The sequence below is a fragment of the Sylvia atricapilla genome, chromosome 19 (genome assembly GCF_009819655.1).
Source record: "Sylvia atricapilla isolate bSylAtr1 chromosome 19, bSylAtr1.pri, whole genome shotgun sequence".
Taxonomy (NCBI): Eukaryota; Metazoa; Chordata; class Aves; order Passeriformes; family Sylviidae; genus Sylvia; species Sylvia atricapilla.
Window position 1 is genome coordinate 10,012,177 of NC_089158.1, and position 23,885 is coordinate 10,036,061.

The 23,885-nt window shown below is 46.3% G+C and overlaps 1 protein-coding gene across 10 annotated transcripts in view; it reads right to left on the reverse strand.

The window, feature by feature from the left end:
• DENND1A (DENN domain containing 1A) overlaps positions 1–23,885 on the reverse strand; it is a 151,704-nt gene that overhangs the window by 51,379 nt on the left and 76,440 nt on the right. For all 10 annotated transcript variants that reach the window (XR_010745074.1, XM_066332968.1, XM_066332964.1 and 7 more), the window contains exons 11-13: positions 19,616–19,661; positions 10,199–10,300; positions 2,707–2,832 (exon numbers count right to left, since the gene is read on the reverse strand). Coding sequence is in view for 9 of the 10 variants with exons in the window: in XM_066332968.1 (XP_066189065.1) it covers positions 2,707–2,832; positions 10,199–10,300; positions 19,616–19,661 (274 nt within the window). In the remaining variant the exon portion in view is untranslated. The remainder of the gene's footprint in view (positions 1–2,706; positions 2,833–10,198; positions 10,301–19,615; positions 19,662–23,885) is intronic.

Sequence of the window (23,885 nt, forward strand, 5' to 3'; positions counted from 1 at the left end):
CCCACTGCACGCGAGGAGGTATCAGTGCTGGTGGCCCCAGCTCCATGAGGAAGGTGTGGCTCACGGAGGAGTATTCACAAGGTGGTAACAGGATGTGATCCATGGTTTCCTACAAGCACCAGCCCGGTCAGAAGGGCTGCAGCGCCAGAGAGCAGGCAGAACTCTCATCATTTGGGACGTCTGTAGGTCCCAGCAGAGCCCGAGGGCAGCTCCCACGGCGAGTGGGGCAAACCCCACCGCGCTGTGGCTGCAGCCCCGCCGAGGTGACAGCCACACCGCTCGGGGCCAGCGCACCGCAGCGCACCTGGGCCCGCAGGTGCGGGGCTGCTCTCCGCACACGCGGGCACAGTCCCGCCGAACGCCAGGAGCCACTAGGTGTCAGCAGAATAAAGTGCACGGCCGCGGCTCCCGTCCCGACACCAGCCTCGCCTCCCGCATCCCCGACTGCTCAGTCCCTCCACACACACCCCGTATTCACACGGATCCTGCTGCTGAACGTGACCTACTCGCGTGAATTAAATCTTTAGAGATAAAAACATTCCCTCGGCAAACAACAAAAAAAAAAGGGAATTTGGAAAAAGTCATTTGAGCGAACAAAATGCTCACACGGGTGTCACTGGTCGGCATTTATGCCAAATGCATCAGGATAATCTGCCTCAGTACAGCCCAGTGAACACCCAGCTGCTGCTGAGTTTGACTGGACTTAATAGCAACGGAGCTTTGTGGGGCTGTAAGTACATCACATCCTCTGCATTTAAAAGTGGCTTAGTGCAGCTACGGGGAACACCGTAGGAAACAGCACTGCAGCAGTTATTTTGTCAAGGAAATATTATGATTACTGTTATGCTTGCCAAATGAATACCTGGATATGTTTTTCAAGCAATTTCTGGTTACCAAAGGCCTCAGAAAGTTCATGGCAACAGAAACTCATTGCCATTGTTCTGTTTATATGTACATTACACAACCTTGTGTTTCTAGAGTAAAAGCCTCTGAGCAGAATAAGAGCTATTGCTATGCTAAAGTATAATAATGTGGAGCTAGAGGCTGCTCAGTGATACAGATAATGAAAAATAGATTCACACCATTTATCCCAAAAAGTCAGCTCATACCCTGAGATCGTCTGTGAAATTACACTGTCTTATGAGACAGAAATTAGGAAAGGAGGAAACGCTGCTGCTTCCTTGAACCTGAATTTGTTTTCTCGTTATTGAGGATTTTAAATGAACAGTCAGGTCTCTGCAGTTACAGGACATGAAATGCAAAGAACCAGCTCATGCTCGGAATTGCTTATGCCCTGAACTCACTCCATGTGAAGGTGATACATGAACATGAAACACCTGCAAATTTGCTTTATCTGAATCTTAATACTGAAGAGTATAATCACAAATCAAACTACTGAGTTCCAAAAAGCTTTAGGAAAGAAAGCCCTGAAATTTTCTACTTCCTGATGATTAAAGTGAATTTTATGACATATTTGTGCAGCTATATTTACAAATTTTCTTTGATGGAATGATAAGCAAACCAAACCATTTCTGCTACTTCCTCAGGTTAGCTGTCCCTCAAAGTTGCACTTTCTAGGGGCGTGCCACTGTCAACTCATTTCAAATGTTCATCTTTAACATTCAGCCTTCAAAATACCAGATGGTATTTCCAGAACAGCAATTTAAATTTTTATTTTCCTTCATAAACCCCTTAACTAGTTAATCTCACACACACATCCAGGCAAAGCATACACCAATATTCCCAGAGTTGCCTGGCAACTACAGGGAGGAGCACAGGAGAACAAGGAAGCCTGCAGGGATGGAGGGGAGTCAGTGTCTCCCCAGCAGGGATAAAGGAGGCTCACAGCCAGAGCGCCTCGCTGCTTCTTCCATCTTTGTCATTTATATATGCTCCCCCTTTTAAATACCTCCATCATTTCACCTGAGATGCTTTGAAAGCCCAGTTCTTACACCCACACACACACAAGTCAATACAATTTATTTTTTGCACACATACACAGATTCTCCCAGTAAGATGTGGAAGGACTTATGCTGACTTGAAAAGTAATTTTTGAAACCTGAATATGACCGGTTGAAATTATATTTGTTTGATGGTGATAACTGGGCTGTTGAAAAGTCAGGCTGAGCTATGTTTTATGTTTCCTTCTGGCTTTAAAAATAACAAGACAAACTACAGTACTGGGAGACTTTAGCTACTGAAATCCTCAAGAAACACTATACCCATAGTCCAACTTTTGGTCGTGGAACCATTTAATATCATGGTCAAAATTAAATTTATCACATGTTTGCAGGTCAGATCTTTTCATTAATCTTCAAAGAGCAAGAGAATGCCAAATACACTACCTTTGAACACAAAAACACAATGAAAAGATGGGTTTTGTAGAGGAGGGAATGGTCAGCTCTGCACTAGCCTCTTATGATCATTAATTTATTATTTTTTATCATCTCTCCTCTAATTTGACTGCCTTCAAAACCAAGCAACACCCACACCCTTCCATGGAAAAGTTTTTCCCTGTGTGATGGATCATGCTTGTTGCATCTCCTTCATTTTGGAGACTTGAACACTTGTTTTCAGTACTAGTCAGCCAAAGAGCCACCACGCTGACCTTAGGAAAAGCAGGTTATAGCACACTCTGAATTGTTCCTTTTCTTTCTCCACCACAGCTGCAGATTTACATCTTATGCCGACTAATTGCCTACTTACAGGTTCAATTTTCAGGGCGTTTCTGTAGCTCCCAAAGAAAGCTGCTTGTGCTTTTAGAAACGCTCTTGCAACACCATCTCCAGTGGTTGTAGAGACTTTCTTCAATCTGTTCTTCAGTGCAGAAACCTGAAATCACACAGCAGGTCTAGATCACTCTCATATCACAAACAAAGCGCAACACATTGGGGCACAGCTAAATGAAAAATGTGCTCACCACAGCAGCAGTTATGACAAAAGGTGACATTGTGAATTCAGAGACGAATTTTTCAGTTCTAAAAGCATTACTTTTCAAGCTGTTTTGCTTCTCTAAGATATGACTGGATTCTATTCAGAAACCAATAGGATACTAAAAGCTCCATTGAACCTTCCCTCCTACTTAAAATCCCCTGTTAACATGCTGTTGAGTACTCTTCTAAAGGTAGTCCATGAAACTGTGTCACTCTTGATTAGAATCCATGAAAGAATTGCAGCTAAATTAACTCAAACATCAGATTAATAAGAGAACTGCTCCGCACAACCAGGCCATCCATCACCACCAAGGCTAAGTACAAATCCTGAAGGTCTGAAAAAATCTATTTGCCACAAATACAAGGGGGTTTAAGGCTGTATTCCCTGGCATTCAAAGGCTGAAGGGGCAATGGCCCCGTGAGGGCTGCTGCCGTGCCCGTACCCTCAGTAGCCCTCGGGGGAAACACGCACCCCAGGCTCGGGGACCCAAGGAGATGAGCACCCACGAGCCACAGGCTCGAATGTGGAAAATTAATGTAATGTATTAGCAGTTAAACCCCAGCAGATAGTGAGAAACAAAGGCAGAAAGTTAAACACCTTCCCCTTGCCGCCGCCTTTTACCGGGCCAACGCACCGCCCCAGCCCCGCCTCTCCTCAGCCGATGTCCGTCCCGACAGCCCCGGCCGCCCTTCTTTACTGCTCACCCTTCTCCTCGCTGGCGTTTAGGGCCTTTTTGCCTCTTCTTACACGGTTTTGGAGTTGTTTGCCGAGCGCTCGGCCGTGCCCGGGATCCGCTGTGTCCTGCCCTGGCGGCTGCTCACGGCCCCTCACGATTCCCTCACGGCCCCTCAGGATCCGTTATGGCCACTCAGGATCCGTTATGGCCACTCAGGATCCGTTATGGCCCCTTATGACTCCTCACAGCCCCTCAGCCCCTCATGACCCCTCACGGCTCCTCATGGCCCCTCAGCCCCTCACGATTCCCTCATAGCCCCGCACGGCCCCTCAGGATCCCTCATGGCCACTCAGGATCCGTTATGGCCCCTCACGGCCCCTCATGACTCCTCACGGCTCCCCAGCCCCTCATGGCCCCTCACGATTCCCTCACGGCCCCTCAGGATCCCTCATGGCCCCTCAGGATCCGTTATGGCCCCTCACGCCCCTCATGACTCCTCACAGCTCCCCAGCCCCTCATGGTTCCCCATGGCTCCTCATGGCCCCCCTCAGCCCCTCACAGCCCTTCACGATTCCCTCAGGGCCCCTCACAGCCCCTCAGCCCCCTCACGGCTCCTCATGGTCCCTTACAGCCTCTCAAGATTCCTTCCCAGCCCCTCACGATTCCTTCCCAGCCCCTCAGGATCCGTTATGGCCCCTCACGACTCCTCAAGGCTCCACAGCCCCTCATGGTCCCTCAGGGCCTCTCACAGCCCCTCAGCCCCCTCACGGCTCCTCAGCCCCTCACGATTCCCTCATGGCCACTCACAGCCCCTCAGCCCCCTTACGGCTCCTGATGGTCCCTTACAGCCCCTCACGATTCCTTCCCAGCCCCTCAGCCCCTCACGGCCCCTCAGGATTTCCTCACGGCCCCTCAGGATCCGTTATGGCCCCTCACGGCCCCTCACAGCCCCTTATGGACTCCCTCAGCCCCTCACGGCCCCTCACAGCCCCTCTTGGCCCCTCATGGCTCCTCAGCCCCTCACGGCCCCTCACAGCCCCTTATGGCCTCCCTCAGCCCCTCACAGCCCACCTTGGCCCCTCATGGCTCCTCAGCCCCTCACGGCCCCTCACGGCCCCTCAGGATTCCCTCATGGCCCCTCACAGCCCCTCAGCCCCTCACAGCCCCTCACAGCCCCTTATGGCCTCCCTCAGCCCCTCACAGCCCACCTTGGCCCCTCATGGCTCCTCAGCCCCTCACGGCCCCTCACGGCCCCTCACGGCCCCTCAGGATTCCCTCATGGCCCCTCAGGATCTGTTATGGCCCCTCACGGTCCCTCACAGCCCCTTATGGCCTCCCTCAGCCCCTCACGGCCCCTCACGGCCCCTCACGGCCCCTCATGGCTCCTCAGCCCCTCACGGCCCCTCACAGCCCCTTATGGCCTCCCTCAGCCCCTCACAGCCCACCTTGGCCCCTCATGGCTCCTCAGCCCCTCACGGCCCCTCACGGCCCCTCACGGCCCCTCAGGATTCCCTCATGGCCCCTCAGGATCTGTTATGGCCCCTCACGGCCCCTCACAGCCCCTTATGGCCTCCCTCAGCCCCTCACGGCCCCTCACGGCCCCTCACGGCCCCTCATGGCTCCTCAGCCCCTCACGGCCCCTCACAGCCCCTAATGGCCTCCCTCAGCCCCTCACAGCCCACCTCGGCCCCTCACGGCCCCTCACGGCCCCCGGCGCCGCAGACAGACCCAGCACACGCTGAGGCGCTGCGGCAGATCTCACACAAGGCAGAGCAGGACAAACCCAAAAAAGAGTCCAGTGGTGCTTTCAGAGGCCGTGCCACACGCAAGGCCCCAGTCTGGGGAGACACCTGACACAAAAACCAGGCAGGAGCACGGCTGCAGGGGAAAGCAGAACGGCAGGAACTCCCCAGTTATTCCGATTTGCTGGAGAACATGACTGACCCCATAAATATCCATGTGATGAATTGAACAGAAAGAGCCAATAACTAGCAAATCTTCCTTTTCCAAGTGCCATGCTGGAAATCTCCATGGGGTAGCTCTATGTACTTCACACTATGCAAGAAACGCTGTAGTAGGAATATTATTGACAGAGTGAGCAGATCCTCTGGTAGTGACCATAACTGTTTTCAGAGAGTATGAATTACACCCCATAAAATAAAAGCTGATGGTTCAAATGTACAAATTAACTTTCAAGACCTCCAGCTCTCAGTGAAGGCTTGCTGTGGCCTCATCCGTATCTCCAAGATCCTGCCAGAAGAGTGGAGTTTTCCAGCCTTGGGGTGCTGCCACCAGCCTGATTTTCCTGCAGTGTTTGTGAACACTTGGGTTCCATCCCTAACTCCACTTTGTCCTGCAGCAGCCGTGCATTTGGGGAGGGCACAGTGACTGCTTGTTGTGCTCCACAGGTGTTAAATATAGAATCCACGCTGGGCACCACCCGCCTTTCGTTTACATGTTATCTTTGCACTCGTGTTTACTAAACCGGTTGTAAAGACATCTCCTTTTAAATCTTCTGCAGATTCTGCTGCAAAAGGCGTTTCATTATTTAGTATAACAGAAATAACCAAGAGCGTGTCCAGCACTGTTTATAAATCTGAACGCTTATGCCAATGATCCACGCATTAATGAGCCCACAAACCCATATTAACATAACACATGATACCAGATTTAGTCTGAAGCCCGTAAAATAAGCTCACTCCTATTCACTGAGATAACGTTCCTCAAGGAGTTCTGTAATCCTCTAAATATAAAAGCTTCACCAGATTGTCAAACCCAAACAGCATACTTCATGTTTGAAGGGGTCTAGACTTGTAAGGTTGAAATAGGCTTTTATTTTCTATATTAACTTATATAAATCATTTAAAGGTAGCTCTTAAAGGTAAGAAAATATCCAGAGCTCTGAAACTTTCAAATCTACCTCCAACATTGTTATAAGGGGTTTTCTTTAAGCACTCATGTGAAGATACAGAGCCTTCCATCTATATAGAAGGAAAAAGCTCTACGCTTTGTTTTAAACAAACCAGGAGTTCAGAGGGCTGGTCACAGCTTCAGCTCCCCTGGTTGGGACAGAAGCAGAATATTGCCTGGTATTTTGCTACTTCCTGGAACACTGCAGGATGTTCATTTTATATATATGTGGGATTACTGCAATAGGCATGTCAATTTGTGAACAAAAAAAAGTTAACAACCACATATTTAAATATACTAACAAGCAGCAAAAAACCCCACTCGGAAACACCCTGATATGTACTCTCTGGAAAAAATTAGTCTGTAACACAAAGTATAATGTATTAGGAGAATTAGGTTTGTTTCCTGCCTAAAGAGACAGTGATAGTTTAAAAACCCCCTCAGATTGTGACCACTGAAAATGAGGATTATTTCTAGCCAAACAGACACATATACATGCAGTCTACCCTGAGAGAGTTTTTAAAGAAGATTTTTATACTTCTGGCAGTTGAGGTTTAAAGGTCCGATTTCAACTCTCACCATGTTTCAGAATGCAATCTGTGCAATGCAGCAGAATGAAATGGTTCAGTAAAGGTGCTAGTGGAAATTCTTTTAATTAGGTCCAAGGCTTTTCAGTTGTCAACATGAATAAAGCAAGAAACGCTCTGCTGCAAACACAGCGAAAGAAATCAAACTGGATTCACCTTTAGGAGAAGGGTTTGGCTGCAGAGCTGCGGGCTGGTGGCTGCGCTGGAAGCACACAGTCCCTGTGTGAAGGGCTGGCTTCCTCGCCGTGGTGCCTTTGTGGGGAGTGGCAGCAGCAGCCCCCAGCTCTGTGCCACCCCCAGCACACACCCAGCCTTCCCAGAGCAGCAGCCCCCAGCCGACAGAGCAAACTTCCACTTTATTCCTCGTAACCCAGCCTCTGACGACAGCCACGGCCACAAGATGACGCTTATTTGGAAATAGACGAAAAATCCATACGGGTTGCATTAAAAAAAATATATAAAAAATTACTACCCCCTCTTTGCTATTCGTTGCAACACAGACGGTGGTGTAGGAGACTTGTCAGCAGCAGATGCACTTATTGTAATCACAGTCCTTAATAAATCTCTTCTTTTAATATTGATTATTTTAAAAGGAGAGTTACTTCCCAGGGTGCTCTCACGCTGCCAGATTTCCAGCAATACATCAGAAGCAGAAAGTGAAGAAGGGGCAGGTTTCCACATTTCAAATAGTTAATCAGTAACACAGTAGTAGAAACCCTGATTTTCAGGGCCCTGACCACTTGAGAAGCCTGACAGCCAGCAGGTACTGCTGAGGTAAACTGGGGCAAAGCAACAACTTGAGCTGACTCTGCTGGAACTGCCTTAATATTGTCCAACTCCTCTGGCACAAATTCTAACTGGAAAGACCTTTCACTGGGTCCTATGTTTGTTTGGATCCTAAGAATTTAAGAATAAAGAACAGTTCAATCTTGATTTCCAAGAACTGGTTTAGGTAGCAACATCACTATCACGAAACTCAACAAAAACTCACTACCTGAGGCTCTAAAGGAATCGTAAGATTTGATTTAAAAAGTGGTTCAAGGAGAGGGGCAAAACAGCTTTTAGAAATTTTCCACTGGATTAATTACCTGATGGTGGATGCACCACAGAGAAGATGTTTTTGCTCACTGATGAATATAGATAGATTTAATTTAGCAAAGTAAATTTTGTCTATTCAGCAGTGCATGAATTGCTCACTGCTCACATTAAGTAGCAAAACTGGCAGCGTAGTTTGACATAACAGGCATTTATAATCAGGAAACTCTTGAAGACATTTTTAGTTTCTCAGATCATAAATGCATCTACTTAGACTGAGACCAGTGGGGAGACACCCTCCCAAAATCTCCCAGGGAAGCAAAAAGGGAAAAAAAAAAAAAAAAGAAAAGAAAAAAAAGTATAATGGATTGGCTTTAGCGTCTCCCTGCTGAGATGAACAACTTGATCCACTTACAGTTCCAAACACATGATGCATGAAAGAACTGACAGAAATTCAATTCTTGCACAGCAGAGCAGCTGCTCTCTAGTGGTCAAAGCCAACTCTGGAACCGTGTGAAGGGAGAGACCTGGAGGAGGAACTGCATCATCCAGGTAACAGCAACAATGTGCCAGGGCTAAATCCCACATAAACCCCCAGCCCAAACATTAATTACACAACGCACCACGACTCAGCTTAAAGCTTTGTTGTGAAAAATATTAATCCCAGCTGTATTTATGTAGCAGTTGTGAAAAAAAATACCCCATATATGCTACTGGTGAGCCCTGCCAGTTAATTGAATTTGCTGGCAGCACTTCCTCTGCTCTGCTCTCAACATCCTCCGAGATAAAATGGAGCTTTTAAATAGACCTGTGGAAAACTGAATCAAGAAATTTGAACTAATAAAACACAACTCTCTACTGTTATAAAAGTGAAGTAAAAGTAAATAATGAAAGGAAGGAAGTCTCTTAAAATTTACTACATTCCAAAGCTTGAAGTTCTGTGTTTATTGGAGAAGTCTCTTCTGATGTTCTACAGTGTGCCCACAACAGCTCCTTTAATGAAGTCTCATAAAATCTAATATAATACTTGATTGTTGACAAATCATATACATGTTTGAGGCCCCGTGCCCACTGTATGCAGACATTTCTTACATAATTCCATGAACTTTACAAGTCTGTCATTCCCGGGTTGTGGATAATGGCAGGAGCACTGACCAGCTGGCAGATTTGGATGCCGGGAGTGAAATCAAAAGGAAAAACTATATAAAGCCAGGAAAAATCCCTTTTACAGACTAAACGCTTGACTAAAGCCAAACTGTCCCCAGTCGAGATGGCCCTTTCCCCCTGAGCTCCTGTTTCTGCAGAAGGGATCCTGCTGGAATGCTGAGTGTCACAGCAGGAGGCACTGGGCATTCGCCCTCCCTGCAGCTCCTCCTCACACACCAGCTCACACTGGGCTCCCTGCACATCACTTCTGTTTCTCACTGCACACAAAAATGCTCAGATCTGACTGGCAGCACAGTATTTCCAGCTAGCAAAGGAAATACAGATTTTCCCCGGCCACGTTCTCCTAAACATTCACTCTCTGCCTTGAAAACAGCTCCTGACACTCTCACTCCTCTGCTCTCCCCTCAGCTCCTTCAGCAGAGATGACTGCAGCAGCATGTGGGATGTCTTTGTGTCCCATTAAATGTCAAGTATTTATACACCATTACTATCAAGTTATTAAAAACATGAAATAATTTACCAATAAAAAGGGTGAACGAGAAAGAAAATGAGTTCTGAATTCTGAATTCAATAGCAGTGATGGAAGTGAATGTGAAGGCATCCATTTCATATCATATCTCAGGACAGAAAATGCACGAAATTCCTTAAAGCTCACCTGGAAGCAGTGACAGGAAAAAAACCCCACACAATTTACAATTTCATTTGGAAACAACAGGTAACTGAAGATGCTGATTTTCACTGGGAGGCTTCAATGCACGTCTGCAAACGTTGGAACAAACATTCCCAAACGTTTTGGGGCAGCAAGAGCTGAGGGAAAGCAGAGGAGTGGTCCCAAGGAGAGCCCCCAGTGAGCAGGAACAGAACCGTGGATAAGTCACTCCATACATACCACATCATTGGGGAGGCTCTGAAGGTCATCAAAAGGGGTTTCCAGTGTGTTGGTGTCTACGTTAAGGATCACCACATCTTCCAGGGCCATGCTTCTGACTTTCTGTGTGTGAGCAAATTCAGGACGAGAGGAAGGAAAATGTAAGTACAGGGAATTAAATTTGAGGGTGATGGCAGAACGACATGGTACTACAGAACCTCAACCATTTTAAAAACAATCAACATTCCCGACTTCCTGTCATCATTTGTTTTATTTATTCATCTTACAATGCTAAAAAAATTAACCTTCAGTTGGCAGAGGGAAGTTCTTAACATCATGCACAGTGAAATTATTCAAACAAAGATTTATTTAATGCATCTCTATTGATGTTTGTCTTGGTGTTCTGTTTGCACATTTAACAGTTTCTAGTCAAGTCAGGATTTCAAGCAAATCTCTTGATATTTGGAAATCCATTTAAATAACAATAAAGAGTGGATTTTCCAGGAGTTGAGAATTACATTAAGTGAGGGATGGAACTGGTTTCCAAATTCCAGTTAGAATTTTGGAAGTCTAATAAAGACAAGTTTACAACTGTATTTAAATAAAATGGATGCTATGAGAGCCTAATCAGTAAATAATTAAAATGGGGGGAAAAAACCAAAGCTAAGAGAAATTTAATTCCATATCCTGCTCAGCAAGTCTGAACTTTCTCTCCTGTTCCCATGTTTGAGGTAAAGTTTCTAATCTAGTCTGAAGTTCACATCTCCTGTAACAGCTCTTACACACAGAAAAGAAGCACCTATTTCTTGAAAGAATGATCATCAGTACCTGTGACTCTGAGTGTCTAAAGGTATCTGTGATCTAAGCAAATTTAAACACTGCCAGACTTGATTTCCCTGCTTAATCAACAGTCAATGAGTCACCGGTACCAAACAGAGCAGCATTTAAACATTTAACACTTCTTCCACTAACACGAGGCTTGAATATTTTTTTTTTTAACTGAGTAATCACACAGGTTTAATCTCTTCAAATAAAGCTTTGAAAATTCAAATTCAGAAAAACTGGAGTTATACAATATGGTAATTGAGGAAATTTCCCATTGACACTGTAAAAAAATGTTTAAGTACCTACCTACATACACATATAACCAAATGAAAGTTACTGAGCAGGAAAGCGAACAAAAACATACTCAATTTTTAATTAAGGTTTTGTGGGGTGGAGGGAATTGTTTCCTTTAAAAGAAAGGAACTAAAGTCCTAAAACAATGGCAAAGTTGAGCCTTAGGCAGCTAAATAATTACCCTCAGTTTTCAAGGCTCAGTCCTCTGTCTATAAAGCAAACTGCTGTGTACTTAGGGCTGAAAAAAACCCCAACGACCATAAAACCCACTTTGTAGACATTTAAGTTTAGGTCTTCATGAGACATTTCTTTAACTCAAACAGAAGAATATTACATTTAATGCTTTCCATATAAAGAGCCCCAGCGCTGCCTGACAAACCAGGTACTTTGCAGGAACCAAAGGTCACCCTGTTGGCTGCATCTGATAAACTCTAAAGCAATCCAGGAGCCTTGCTCCTTCTAGGAGTCCGGAAGCACCAGACAAACTGATTTGCTCCTTCCTGTTTCAGAAAATTAAAAATCTCACTTATACTCAGAGGAGTCGAAAAACCTCCAACAAAAAAGGTCTTGCAAAGTACTTAACCAAAGCCAGAAGCTCGTCAGCCTCTGGCAGGACAAGACAGAAGGGAGGAAACCCTTGTGCTGGCTGCACACGCCTGGTGAACGTGCCAGGGGTTTTCTGTACCTCTGCTGGTGAGTGTGCACCTCCCCTCCAGCATCTGAGGGCTTTCCTGGAGCACACAGCAGCCCTGTGCCAAGCAGGGGATAGCCCAGGAGCTGGGGGATAGCCCAGGAGCAGGGGAAATAGCCCAGGAGCAGGGGAAATAGCCCAGGAGCAGGGAAATAGCCCAGGAGCAGGGAAATAACCCAGGAGCAGGGGAAATAACCCAGGAGCAGGGAAATAACCCAGGAGCAGGGGAAATAACCCAGGAGCAGGGGAAATAGCCCAGAAGGATGGGGAATAGCCCAGGAGCAGGGAAATAACCCAGGAGCAGGGAAATAGCCCAGGAGCAGGGGAAATAGCCCAGAAGCAGGGGAAATAGCCCAGAAGCAGAGGGGGTAGCCCAGAAGCAGGGGATGGCCCAGAAGCAGGGGAAATAACCCAGAAGCAGGGGAAATAGCCCAGGAGCAGGGGATAGCCCAGAAGCAGGGGAAATAGCCCAGAAGGATGGGGAATAGCCCAGGAGCAGGGGAAATAGCCCAGGAGCAGGGGAAATAGCCCAGGAGCACAGGGGATAGCCCAGGAGCAGGGAAATAGCCCAGGAGCAGGGGATAGCCCAGGAGCAGGGAAATAGCCCAGAAGCAGGGGATAGCCCAGGAGCAGGGGAAATAGCCCAGGAGCAGGGGAAATAGCCCAGGGGCAGGGAAATAGCCCAGAAGCAGGGGTGGATAGCCCAGGAGCAGGGGAAATAGCCCAGGAGCAGGGGAAATAGCCCAGGAGCAGGGAAATAACCCAGAAGCAGGGGAAATAGCCCAGAAGGATGGGAAATAGCCCAGAAGGATGGGGAATAGCCCAGGAGCAGGGGATAGCCCAGAAGCAGAGGGAAATAGCCCAGAAGCAGGGGATAGCCCAGAAGGATGGGGGATAGCCCAGAAGCAAGGGAAATAGCTCAGAAGCAGGGAAATAGCCCAGAAGCAGGGGATGGCCCAGGAGCACAGGGGATGTCCCAGAAGCAGGGAAATAACCCAGGAGCAGGGAGATAGCCCAGAAGCAGAGGATGGCCCAGAAGGATGCCCTCGTGGTACAGGGACTGGAAATGCTGCTCAGTGTCATTGCCCCACACCTGGGCCAGGGACTGTCATATCCAAAAGGAAGCTGATGTTAAACTCTGCTGGGCTGCACCTTTACTCCACCAAGAGCTCAAGCTCACTGTAAAGATTTGTAGTATTTGTACAAAGGCAGTGGATTTCCCTTGAGACCAAGCCTCAGATTTAATAAAACGCTGGAGACTGACTTGATTAATAGCATCTGTCTTGCAATGCGTTCAAAAACATATAATTTTTTGATGGTCCAATTGTGGCTCATTCTACAGAAATGCAGGCTGACCGGTTCATCTTAATCCTTCATTGGTTTTATCATCTCTCCTGTCACTATCACCTTTGATGCAGCTAATATCAGGCAGTTATTAGGGCTTTTGTTAAATAATCACACACTTCTTTCACTAAACCTGGCACCTAATCAGCCCGACCAACAAGGAAATCACAGTATTTACTCTTGTTGGAATTTGAGTAAAAATTCCCATCATTCAGCTGCAATTCTCACATTAAACCCCACTGGATTCTGTGAATCACAAAAACATGTGGATCATTTTTCACAAGTACTGTTTGTGTGTTGTCATAATTTTCTGGAAATGGGAAGGGACAGCCACAAGCCACACACAGCCCCAGTCCATATTTCACAACTTCCTGAAGAGCTAAACAGAATTTTACAAGAGATACCTGTGCAACAGACTGGACTGTATCCAGTAGGTTCATATTTTGCTGAGAAGAAATGTGGCTAGGCAAGGACCAAAAGGAAACATGAACCTTACAGATTCCTTGTCTCATTTTCCCACAGGTCAGGGATGTACTGAGTCAAAAGGAGAGATTCAGTGAAAATGTGCATCACATCTCACTCCTGCAAAGCTTTCTTAACCATCCTGGCCCAATTACTTGTAGCCATAATTAATCACCTAAAATCCATCTAAATCAAACTAACATCTACACCTGCCTTTTATTTTAAATGTCTCTTTTTAAAAGAGTGGAGAGGTATGGAAAGCTGCTTTAACAAGCACACTGAACCCATTGTTTATGGCCTCTATAAACATGGCTTAGTAAGAATTACTGACTTAATCAGAGAGAACTTATCTCCTGGTGAAAAGAGCACTTTAAATTTCAGAAATGGCACCTTTACTGTGAAAATCTCTTAACTTTTCAAACAAACTCCGGGGGGCCTTAAACACCAGGTCCGTAAATAAGCGCAGTCCGGGTGCCTGCCCCGCTCACGGGCAGCCAAACACTGGAGTCATTTAAATGTTTTATGTGGAACTTCACAAAAACACAGAAACCATATTCTAATAGAAGAATTAAGGGCTGCTCCTCCCACTCTATATCCCACTCTAGAAGCGATATTCATCCATAACAGTAACACCAGTTTACACTAAATGTGATTTTATCAGCACTGGCTACACTCGGCAGGCTCTGCATTTTCTGCCATCAAGGAATCCCAAGTTAAACTTCTTTCAATTTTATTGAATAGTTTAATTTAAAGCAAAACAAACCTCCGTAACAATCAAACACCAGCACCCCCTGCCTTTCCTCCCACAAACCAGGTTTGCGTAACTTCACGGCTAAATTGCTGCCAAAACATAAACCAAGTCGATCATGAGGTTTTATAACCAGATACAAACGTGATCAGCATCTTAAAAAATGTTGTGGCAGTAAAAGGGGAACATACCTTCCACCGCTTCTTTTGGGAAGGCAGAACTCCTAACAAAAACTAACATTGCAGCTAACCCGTGTGCTGGGTTTGAAACTGTTAAGAAAATCTGATTCACAACGAGTCTAAAATCCATTTGCTTAATGACTTGTCTCTACTGAATTAATAGTTCCCATTTATTTTCTTAAGGAAAATGCCACAAGGCCGCAGACAACAATGTGTCAATCTGGCTGCCAGAAGCAGGAAAGGCAGCGGATATAAAATTTTATTATTTCATGCCCCAAGAGCAGCCAGAAGGACTTAATGAAATCACGGCCAGATTTACAATCTGAAATGGCTATTCAGCAGACAGCTCTGCTTAAGCGGGATGTGCCCCCTGACCCCGGGGCCCTTTGATGGGGGCACAGCAGGTGGGCTGGCCCCTGGCCCATCTCCCACCCTTCCGCCCGGGCACCCCCAGCCTCTACAGGTGATTCCCACAGCCTTATCACAAGCAGCTGTGGCCAGCTGAGTGACGAGCAGCACCCGCGGAAAGCTCTCTGCTGCTTGGTACCGCAGGGCTTGGCTTCTGACAGCTCGCCCTCTGCCAGCCCCCAGCAGCACCCCTGAGCAAAACACGGCCTATTCCCATTCTCCCAGCGACTGGAGAAAGGGCAATTCCACCAGTCATCTGCCATGCTTTTAATTCCTTTTTTTCAATACCCCTGAAACCCTGTACGGCCATACTGGGAATGTTTGTGAGTGGCTAAACTGCATTTAGGGGTTTAAGACCCGGATTTAAGTCAATCTATAACCCCTCATTAAAATCCAATGGAAAAGCTGCGCTTCTTCAGTTACAGGTAGAAAAAGCATTGATTTACTAAATATAAATGGGTGGGAAAAGCTAATTACTGCTTCTCACCCCAATCAAAAATATCATTAACAATTAACAGCACCAGTGGCAGATGCCAGTGGTCAATGAATTCCCAGGGTGTGTTCTGGGGAGCCCCATGGCAGGGTCAGGCTGAAGCCCAGGCTCACAGAACCCACGCTCAGGGCTCGTTAGCTCACACTCAGTGCACACTAATTGGGCTGTGGTCACACTGGATCCTGAGCAGGGCATCCTCACCCCCAACAGGAGCAGGGGAATGTGCCAAAAAGTGCTCCCCAAACGGGTGTGGGGGGTTCTGAGGGCCCCAGCTCTGCACAGGAGACATTATCAACACCAGGTGAGATCAGCCACTGTGTCCTACCACATGTCACACAACAGGAATTTCACTGAGTGTTTCTTTCCTCACATGAACATTTTTACTGAAATCAGGTTAAAGTAAAACAAAAATCTGCTCCTACAGCTTTTATGATATACAGCAGTGTCCCCTTTCCTTAGGAAAAAGGTTAGAAGAGCATTCTGAAATGCAATGTGCAGTTTCACGCACAAATTCATCCCGGATAATCTTACAAATATTACAATTCTGAAGTCCCAAGAGAAGTCCTTGAATGACTGGAGTATTAATAAAAAATATAAGAAATACTTTTCCAATCACGACTTCTACCTCTGGGCCTGTGCCCCAAGCAGAGCAGGAAGGGGTGGGTGTTCTCCTAAGTGGATCCTGGCACGCTGGAGTCGGCTGCCAGAGCCCAGCACACCCATCCCCAGCAGTCAATCTAAACCACATGTGCCCAGATTCCAGCAGGGAGCTCCTAGGTCAAGGGCATTCCCCCTCCATCAGCACCATCACGCTGATAACCTTCCTACACTAACAGTTGCAGAAACAATCCTTTGCTCTGGCAAATCCTAAAAGGCCGGGGCTGAGTTTGCCACAGCTTCTGCCACAAAGGGCAGTTTTATATAACCTGAAGACTAAAACAGTGCACAAGCAGAAAATAAGATAGTGAAAGGGGTGTGTTCTTTTGATAGAGCTTCATTTTCCTATCTCATTATTTATCACTACTAAGTACTTATCTTCATCTAATGTGAATTCAATTAGTTCCATAAGCATGTTCCATTATTCATGTGATAGCTCCAGCCTTGCTTATCCAACAGCTTATAAACTTTTAGCCTTCTTTGAAGTCACTTTATGGATTGCTAAATGGAAATCTTATAAAGAATGACTAACTAGGTGATGATAGAAAAGCTGAAAAATAAGAGCACAAAACACAGCTCTGTATTTTCTACCAAGGTTTTCCCCCATAAATCAGTTGGAGCCCTCTGACCTATAACAGGAGATTATCTTATCTCACTGGAGAACATTTCAGTCACAGCAAATTAGATTTAACAGTCAATGGATAGGCTTGATATTTTAATCATAAGAAAAATTTGTCATTTTCCATTAAAATAACTGTTCCTTCTACAGAGCCCCTGTGGAACACGGGAAACTGCAAACTAACTTCAAGGTACCAAACAGCTCAGGAAAGATCTGTCGAGCTGAGAGAGGCTGGATTTTGTTTAAAATCACCAACACTTCTGCTTCTTCCAGAGGCCCCACTCCAACAGTGGCATAGCAAAACCCACAGAAACAAGGCGAGAGGCAGAAAATGATTGTTTCCTATATCCCAGATCTCACCTGCCTTCACAGCACAGCTTTCCCTGGGCGAGATGAGGCTGCCACTGATGCTGCCACAAGGATCCAGCCTGAGCCCAGAGCCACCTGCAGCAGTTCCTGGGCTGCACACAGGGCAAGGCTCCACCTGCCTCAGCCGTGGTGCAGGTGTGGGCATGAACCCCCCATCCTGACACTCCAACACCTGCATCAGCACTTCCACAGTCACATTTGGGACCTTTCAGCATTCAGAGAAAAAGGAATACTGAATTATGGCAGTAGTTTGTAATTCTGGTTTGTAATGTTAGTTTGATGGGGAAAAGAGAATATCTTTTTAAACAAACACAACTGCCAGATCGTGAGAAAAAGAACTGCTGTTGCAACTAAACAAGAAAGCCCACAACTTTACAAATAAAGGAAGAATAAACAGAGTGAGCATTCAGCACCACAAACAAGAGGTAAGCTAGGATGTGTCCAGCTCATGTGACAAATGTCATCTTTCCCTTGCCCAGGGCACAGAAATTCTGCAGCACTTGCCACCGAATAGATCCCGCAGCCACTGTGGAATTTGATGTTATTTTTCAATGGAAAAAGCAGCGTTAGCTGCAAGATGCAGTTCTGCCTGTATTCCATTTATCCATAAGAGCAGAGAAACAGTTTGGTTTATTTATTTAATTTATTTGATAAGGCACTTTGAATAACTGTACTTTGCCAAAGCGTGTCTGTGTTCCAGAATCTCTGGCTATTCAAAAGCCAGACTGGATTTAGTACTAAACAGATTTTTTCACAAGTTACTAAAATGGATGAAAATTGGCTTCTCCAAGAACAACTCCTTTTTTTGAGTTTTTACAGATGGAGTTTGGAAGGCCCACAGAGCCCTGCAGTCTGAAACACAGAGACAAAGGAAGAGGCAATGGATTTATGGAGCAAGGCAGGAGTGAGACATCGCACAAAGCAACTCCAAGGTGTAATTATTAATTTTTTTCTATATCCATTCCCAGGCCAACCACAGAGCTCGTTGTGAGCAGAGATATCTGTGAGAGCTGCCAAGTGTGTGTATGGAGTTCTGCTGCCATCCTCTTCCAGCTCTTTTACAGATATCACAATAATCACACCAATGATTGCCTGGGACGGACGAGGGGCAGAAAGTTTCTTGATCAACATGAAAAATGCATTTCTTCCTAGATATTCCCTTGCTCCTGCCTGTGCAGTATCCAAGGGTGACCATGAGTAGCCCCTTGAACAGAAGCATATGATGTGCAAACAAATGTATGTGTTAACTTTTAAACTAATTGGTTATTCACAAACACATTGTACACATTTACTCAGTTTAGCAGTATCAAAAATCATCTGTACCCAGGATGGTAAGGAGAGGAAAAAAGACATCTTGCATACATTTAATCAATCTTTTCATGAAAAACCTGACTTCTAAAGTTCCCTCCCATTAACGCTGGGAAAAGAGGGGCTGTTACACACACAAACACACAGGGCACCATTGTTACACACACTGCCCTGTGAAAGATGCTGATCAGTATTTCCAGAAATGACACATTTTTATGGACAACACCAAACCAGTTCCTCTCTGTGATGTAAGCCCCAGCCCTCTCCACTGTTCTGTGCCTGGACATGAAGGCTGCACTGCCAAAGGCAGGATGTGACCCAGGGACACAGGCCCAGCTCTCCTGGCAGGAATGGCTCTTCCCACCCGCAGCACTCCTTGGGCAGGGGCACGGGCAGGAGGGATGAGGATTTCAGAGGCACCTTAAGTCAGTGTCTTTTGTTATCCCCCAGAGACTTTTGAGGAAAGTCATTCCACTGTTTCACCAGTACTGGAAGCAAAAGCAAATGTGCTATTTCCACTTTTAGAGGGTTTTTTTTTAAAAAAAAAAAAAGTCAGATGAATTACTGGGAATTGTTTATAGGAGAAGCTTTCTGTGAGGGCTGGTGCTCTGCCAGCTTTGTGTTAACATTAACTGCAAGTTCCTTCTTTTCAGATCTTTTGAACATTAAAAAAATTACAATCTGTCTGCAAAAGCCTAAAAGAGAACTGTAACTGTCAACATTGCGGTTTAATATCGGCTCTGCCTTTGTGGCTGAGTCCAAGCACGGCACTGCAGTGATTAAATGAAGCCCCGGGCTGGGGAGGGGAGCACGCTGTGAGCTTGTCACCGCCCGGGAAATGTGCCCACGGAGCTCAGGGCAGCAAAGGAGGCTCCTGAAGACCCAGCCTTCTCCTGTGTGCCTCACTCACTTCCCCCAGCACGCCCAAACGAACAGCATTATTGCGTTTGTAAGCATATGAATGAATGTGTAATTGCTTGCAGAATCTGGCTCTAAATCATAGCACTATATATAGTGTCAGAAATGGTGAGAGAGACTTACCTCCATCAAACTTAAGTGTATTCCAATGAGGTAGGGCATGGGGGCACTGTGGAGAGGAAAAGAAACATGGCTTTACATCCTCCTGACACCAAATAACACACAGGACTTACCAGAGCAGCTACAGGGAAACACTGGGATACTGGGTTTGATTTTGCCTCAAAAATACACATACACAAACAAATCCCATGTGAACAAAGTGTTAGACCATATCTGAAAGATGGTTTTTAGTATGCAATAGCCTCCCTCTCCTCTAAGACTTCACTTTTTCTTGACATCAGAATTTGTAAGTGACTAAGTTTGGGCAGGTGCCTAAGGACAGCTATTAAACATATCCCTAACACTGGGATCTTTTGTCAGAAAACCACACAAAACATGTTTTTGCAATTTTAAAAACATACTCAGACTTTTCCAAGAGTATTCTTTCAAATACTGGACCCTCTTGTAGTGTCAAGTGGTTAAATCAATGTATACACATCACACAGTACTACAAGCTTTGAATTCTTTCAATGAGTCCAGACACATTTTTAAGTCATTTACTTCTAATTACGAACCTTGACATCTTTTAATTTGTAAAAGAAACCATAAAAAAACCACTTCTGAAGATTCTGATAAACTCCCGAGCTCCCGGGACACGGGCTGACAGCCCCACTCCCCTCAGGACACACAAGTTCCCAGGCCAGAGGCTCTGGGGCCAGGTTTTAGCCCGGGCCAGTGGGGTGGCCCCGTTGTTAGCCCACAGCAGGCCGGGGTCTGAGGGCAGCCTGCTGTCCCCTGTGTGAGCAGGGCCCACGGAGCTGCTCTGGCTGCCCAGGATCTGCAGCACGGAGCTGCTCAGCCTCCCCCTCGCAGCAGAGCCATCAGCCAGGCTGCCAGAGCTGCTAATTGCAAATATGGCACATCCTGCCTGCGAAACGCAGCGCACACAGACAGACACAACTTCTAAAATAGAGCCTCGGCTCCCTTTGGATACAGAAGCTCAAAGAGCTCATTTTCAATTTCAGATGAAAAAACGAGAGAAATGTCACTGTGCTGCCTTGGATTAAAATATCTCCCATATTGCTGCTCTAAGCTGGTGCCTACTGCTCAGTAAGAGCAGTACAGTGCTGAAAAAGCTCCTGAGACACCAGGCCAGCAAAAATCCCTGCTTCTCCTTTTCCTAAGAAATACCTTCAAAACTGTATTTACTGATAAGCATATTAATATTTATGTTGATTATTAATACACCCCCTCAAACTGCCACTCTGCAGGATGCTCTGCCGAGGTGGAAATAGCCCCTGCAGTAAACATTCCATGGGAAACCAATTTTTTTTTTCCTTTCTGAGACATTAAACACACACAAATCCCACAAGCCCTTCCCAGTTCACTGGCAGAACACTCCAGCATTTTGTCCCACATCACTGCAATGAGTGCAGCCCCAGAGCCCCTGAGAACAGGGCTCAGAGGAGCTGCTAAGCACAGAATTGCCCTGAATTTCTCCTTCCTGGGAATCCCACAGGTGGCAGCCTGAACGCCCAGCCAGTCCTGGGCAGAAGGTGTGAGCACTCAGGACACTCAGCTCAGCTGAGCTCTGGTTTCTCAGGGACACGTTTGGTTTGTGACAAATGCCATCCCTTCAGCTCCAGAGCCCAGGAGGAGCAGGAATTTTGCACTGAGGGGATGGATGAAGCAGTGCTGTGGCTCCGGCCGCTCCGGCCCCTCCGGTGCCACCACCACCAATGTGGTTCCAATTAAGGACTTCCAGCAACACCACAGCCTCAATCCCCACCCTGCCCCACCTCGGCAGGAAGTCTGAAGGCTGCAAATGTCTCATCTAGTGGAACCTCGGCTAATGTAATGAAAGGAAGCAGGAAGAGTGCAGTGTTCCTGAAAACCAGCCCTTTATTAACATCTCCAAACCTGGGAAGAAAAGATATGGCTTAAGATCCATGGATCAGCTTTGGATGCAGAGGCTCATCTTTTCAGATTTGAGGTGATAAACGTTACATGGAATGCAATACACCACATAAAATAATTACTGGGACTGTGTAAATAACCTCAATAAAATGTAATTCTGGTGAAGAACATAAATATTTCCCATAAAATCTACCAGAGAGATTCTATTCTTCCGTCCTCACTCATCAATATGACTGAATAGGAAACACACCTAGAAGTAAACGCCCAAAGTTCATGTCAGGCTTCATAAATTGCTTTTATCACCGTTTCTCTTGACCATGAGTTAACCATAGGCCGTTATTTCAGCAGACCTTTAGCATCCTGTGCATGCAGTGTGGTGTGTCCCCTCCCCACGCAGGGCACACTGAAACAATCCCTCCTCACTGCCACTCGGGTCCCGAGACTGGAGCACTCCAGCAGAGTTTAATATTTCATCGGGGTGGATTTGTACTTGCAAGACTTCCAGGGGAAGTTCAGCAAGACACATCCCTTGCATAAAGGGCAGAAACACTCGGCACAACCTTTAATCCTTCTGGGAGCCCTGGCAGATTAAAGACTGCCCTTCAGAGCAGCCCTTCCCCACCGCTTGACACTTCATCAGTCCTGGGGCTTCTTACAGCCACAACTACTAATTACTCAAAGTTGTTTGCTGGCAGCCAATAGCCATTAAGTGCAAAATTAAGAAGTATCAGTTTCTACCACATGTATTTACTGCTCAAACAAAGCGCCTGCGTGAGCCTTTTGGAACAAAGAGAGGGGTCATTACTCCTCTTGTGCTATGCTGGCTCCCAAGGCAATCAGCCTTATTTATAATCAAATGAGTTATATAGGTAAATACCAAATCATTAAAATAGCAATGCATAAGCATGAATATGGATTTTGGGGACATAATGGCTATATATTACCCATTTATTACAGTTGCATTTTTACAATTTCTTTAATTCGTTTTCTGAGGCAAACTAGAGACCTCTTAATTATACTCCCAAGAGGTGGGCAACTACTAATTGGAAGAGAAGCAGGTGAAATAGAGGGACATTTCTTCTTAAGTGAAAAAAGCCCAGCCTTAAAAAATACTGCAATTCACCAGGAAAGTAATGTAAAAGCCCAAGGACCTCCAAAAGGTTCCTATTTGCAGCTACACAGGGATTTCACCATTTTGCTTCACTGCTCCAGGAAAACGGATGAGAGCACATTTACCACATTCGTGTCTTGCTCCACAAACATTGACTTCAGGGTGGCTGCCTCCCACCACTGGTACTCCCCTCTCCAGGCACTCTCCTGACTTCTCTTCAGACTCCTCACTGAAATGCAACACAATTTACTGGGGTAATTGATGCAAATCAGAAACCTGGCTGCACAAACTGGAACAACGCAGGGCTCTGACAGCAGGAGAGCAGCTGAAGAGGCTTCAGTGAGTGCCCAGGTGCGCCAGGCTCAGTGGCAGTGCCCACCCAGAGCTCCCCGGGCAGGAATCCTCCTCTCCCAGCAGAGGGAGGACTCCACCTCCACCTGCTCGAGGAGCACATTGAACAGATGCAGATGTAAAAAAACAGGAGAAAGGGGGTTAACAAAACTCCTGGAGAAAGGGCAAACTGCCCCAACAGAAGCCTGTGTCCAGCAGCTGTGCCAGGGAGCTCTCAGAATTCACTCCTGTTGGCTGCTAACTGTCTGGCTGATAGCAAAGACTCTTTGAATCACCCTACAACACGTTCTGTTTCTTCTGGTGACAGAGCTCTGGGGCTCAGCACACACTCAGCTGTGTCCCCACACAAAGCTGGGCTTTTCTAAGGGCTCATGTAAACACACACTCACTGAGAGCAATAAAACGGACACAGTGGGAGTGGTTTTGTGGCACACAGAAAACAAAGTGGGAAAAGTGGTGAGGAAAATTGATACAGTGCTTCCTTCACATCACCAAATGTTTCAATTCCCAGAAAAATGGATGGACAAGATGTGGCCAAGTTCAAGCAGCTGTATGTGCCTGACTGTCGAGTGGCAGCACTGACCTCACCATCCAGGACTTCTGGCACCTGCTGGCATGTGCTCCAAACAAACCAGCCCCAACCAAACCACCCCAAACCAGTGCTGCTGCACTTCCTCTCCTGCTCTCTGTTCACAGGAACAAGCAATTCTGCACTAAGGAATGGAATCTGGTGGCAGTATTTTAGTCTCCTGCACCCAAAATGTTTCCCTGGGCTGAAAATACATTAAAGAGCGGTGCCTGATTAGAAAGTAAAAATAAAGGATAGCACTCTTCCCTTGCTTCCCCTCCTGCCCTGTTGTCCTCGACACGACAGGATGAGATGTCTGAGGTCATTCCAGATGTTTGGAGGATCCA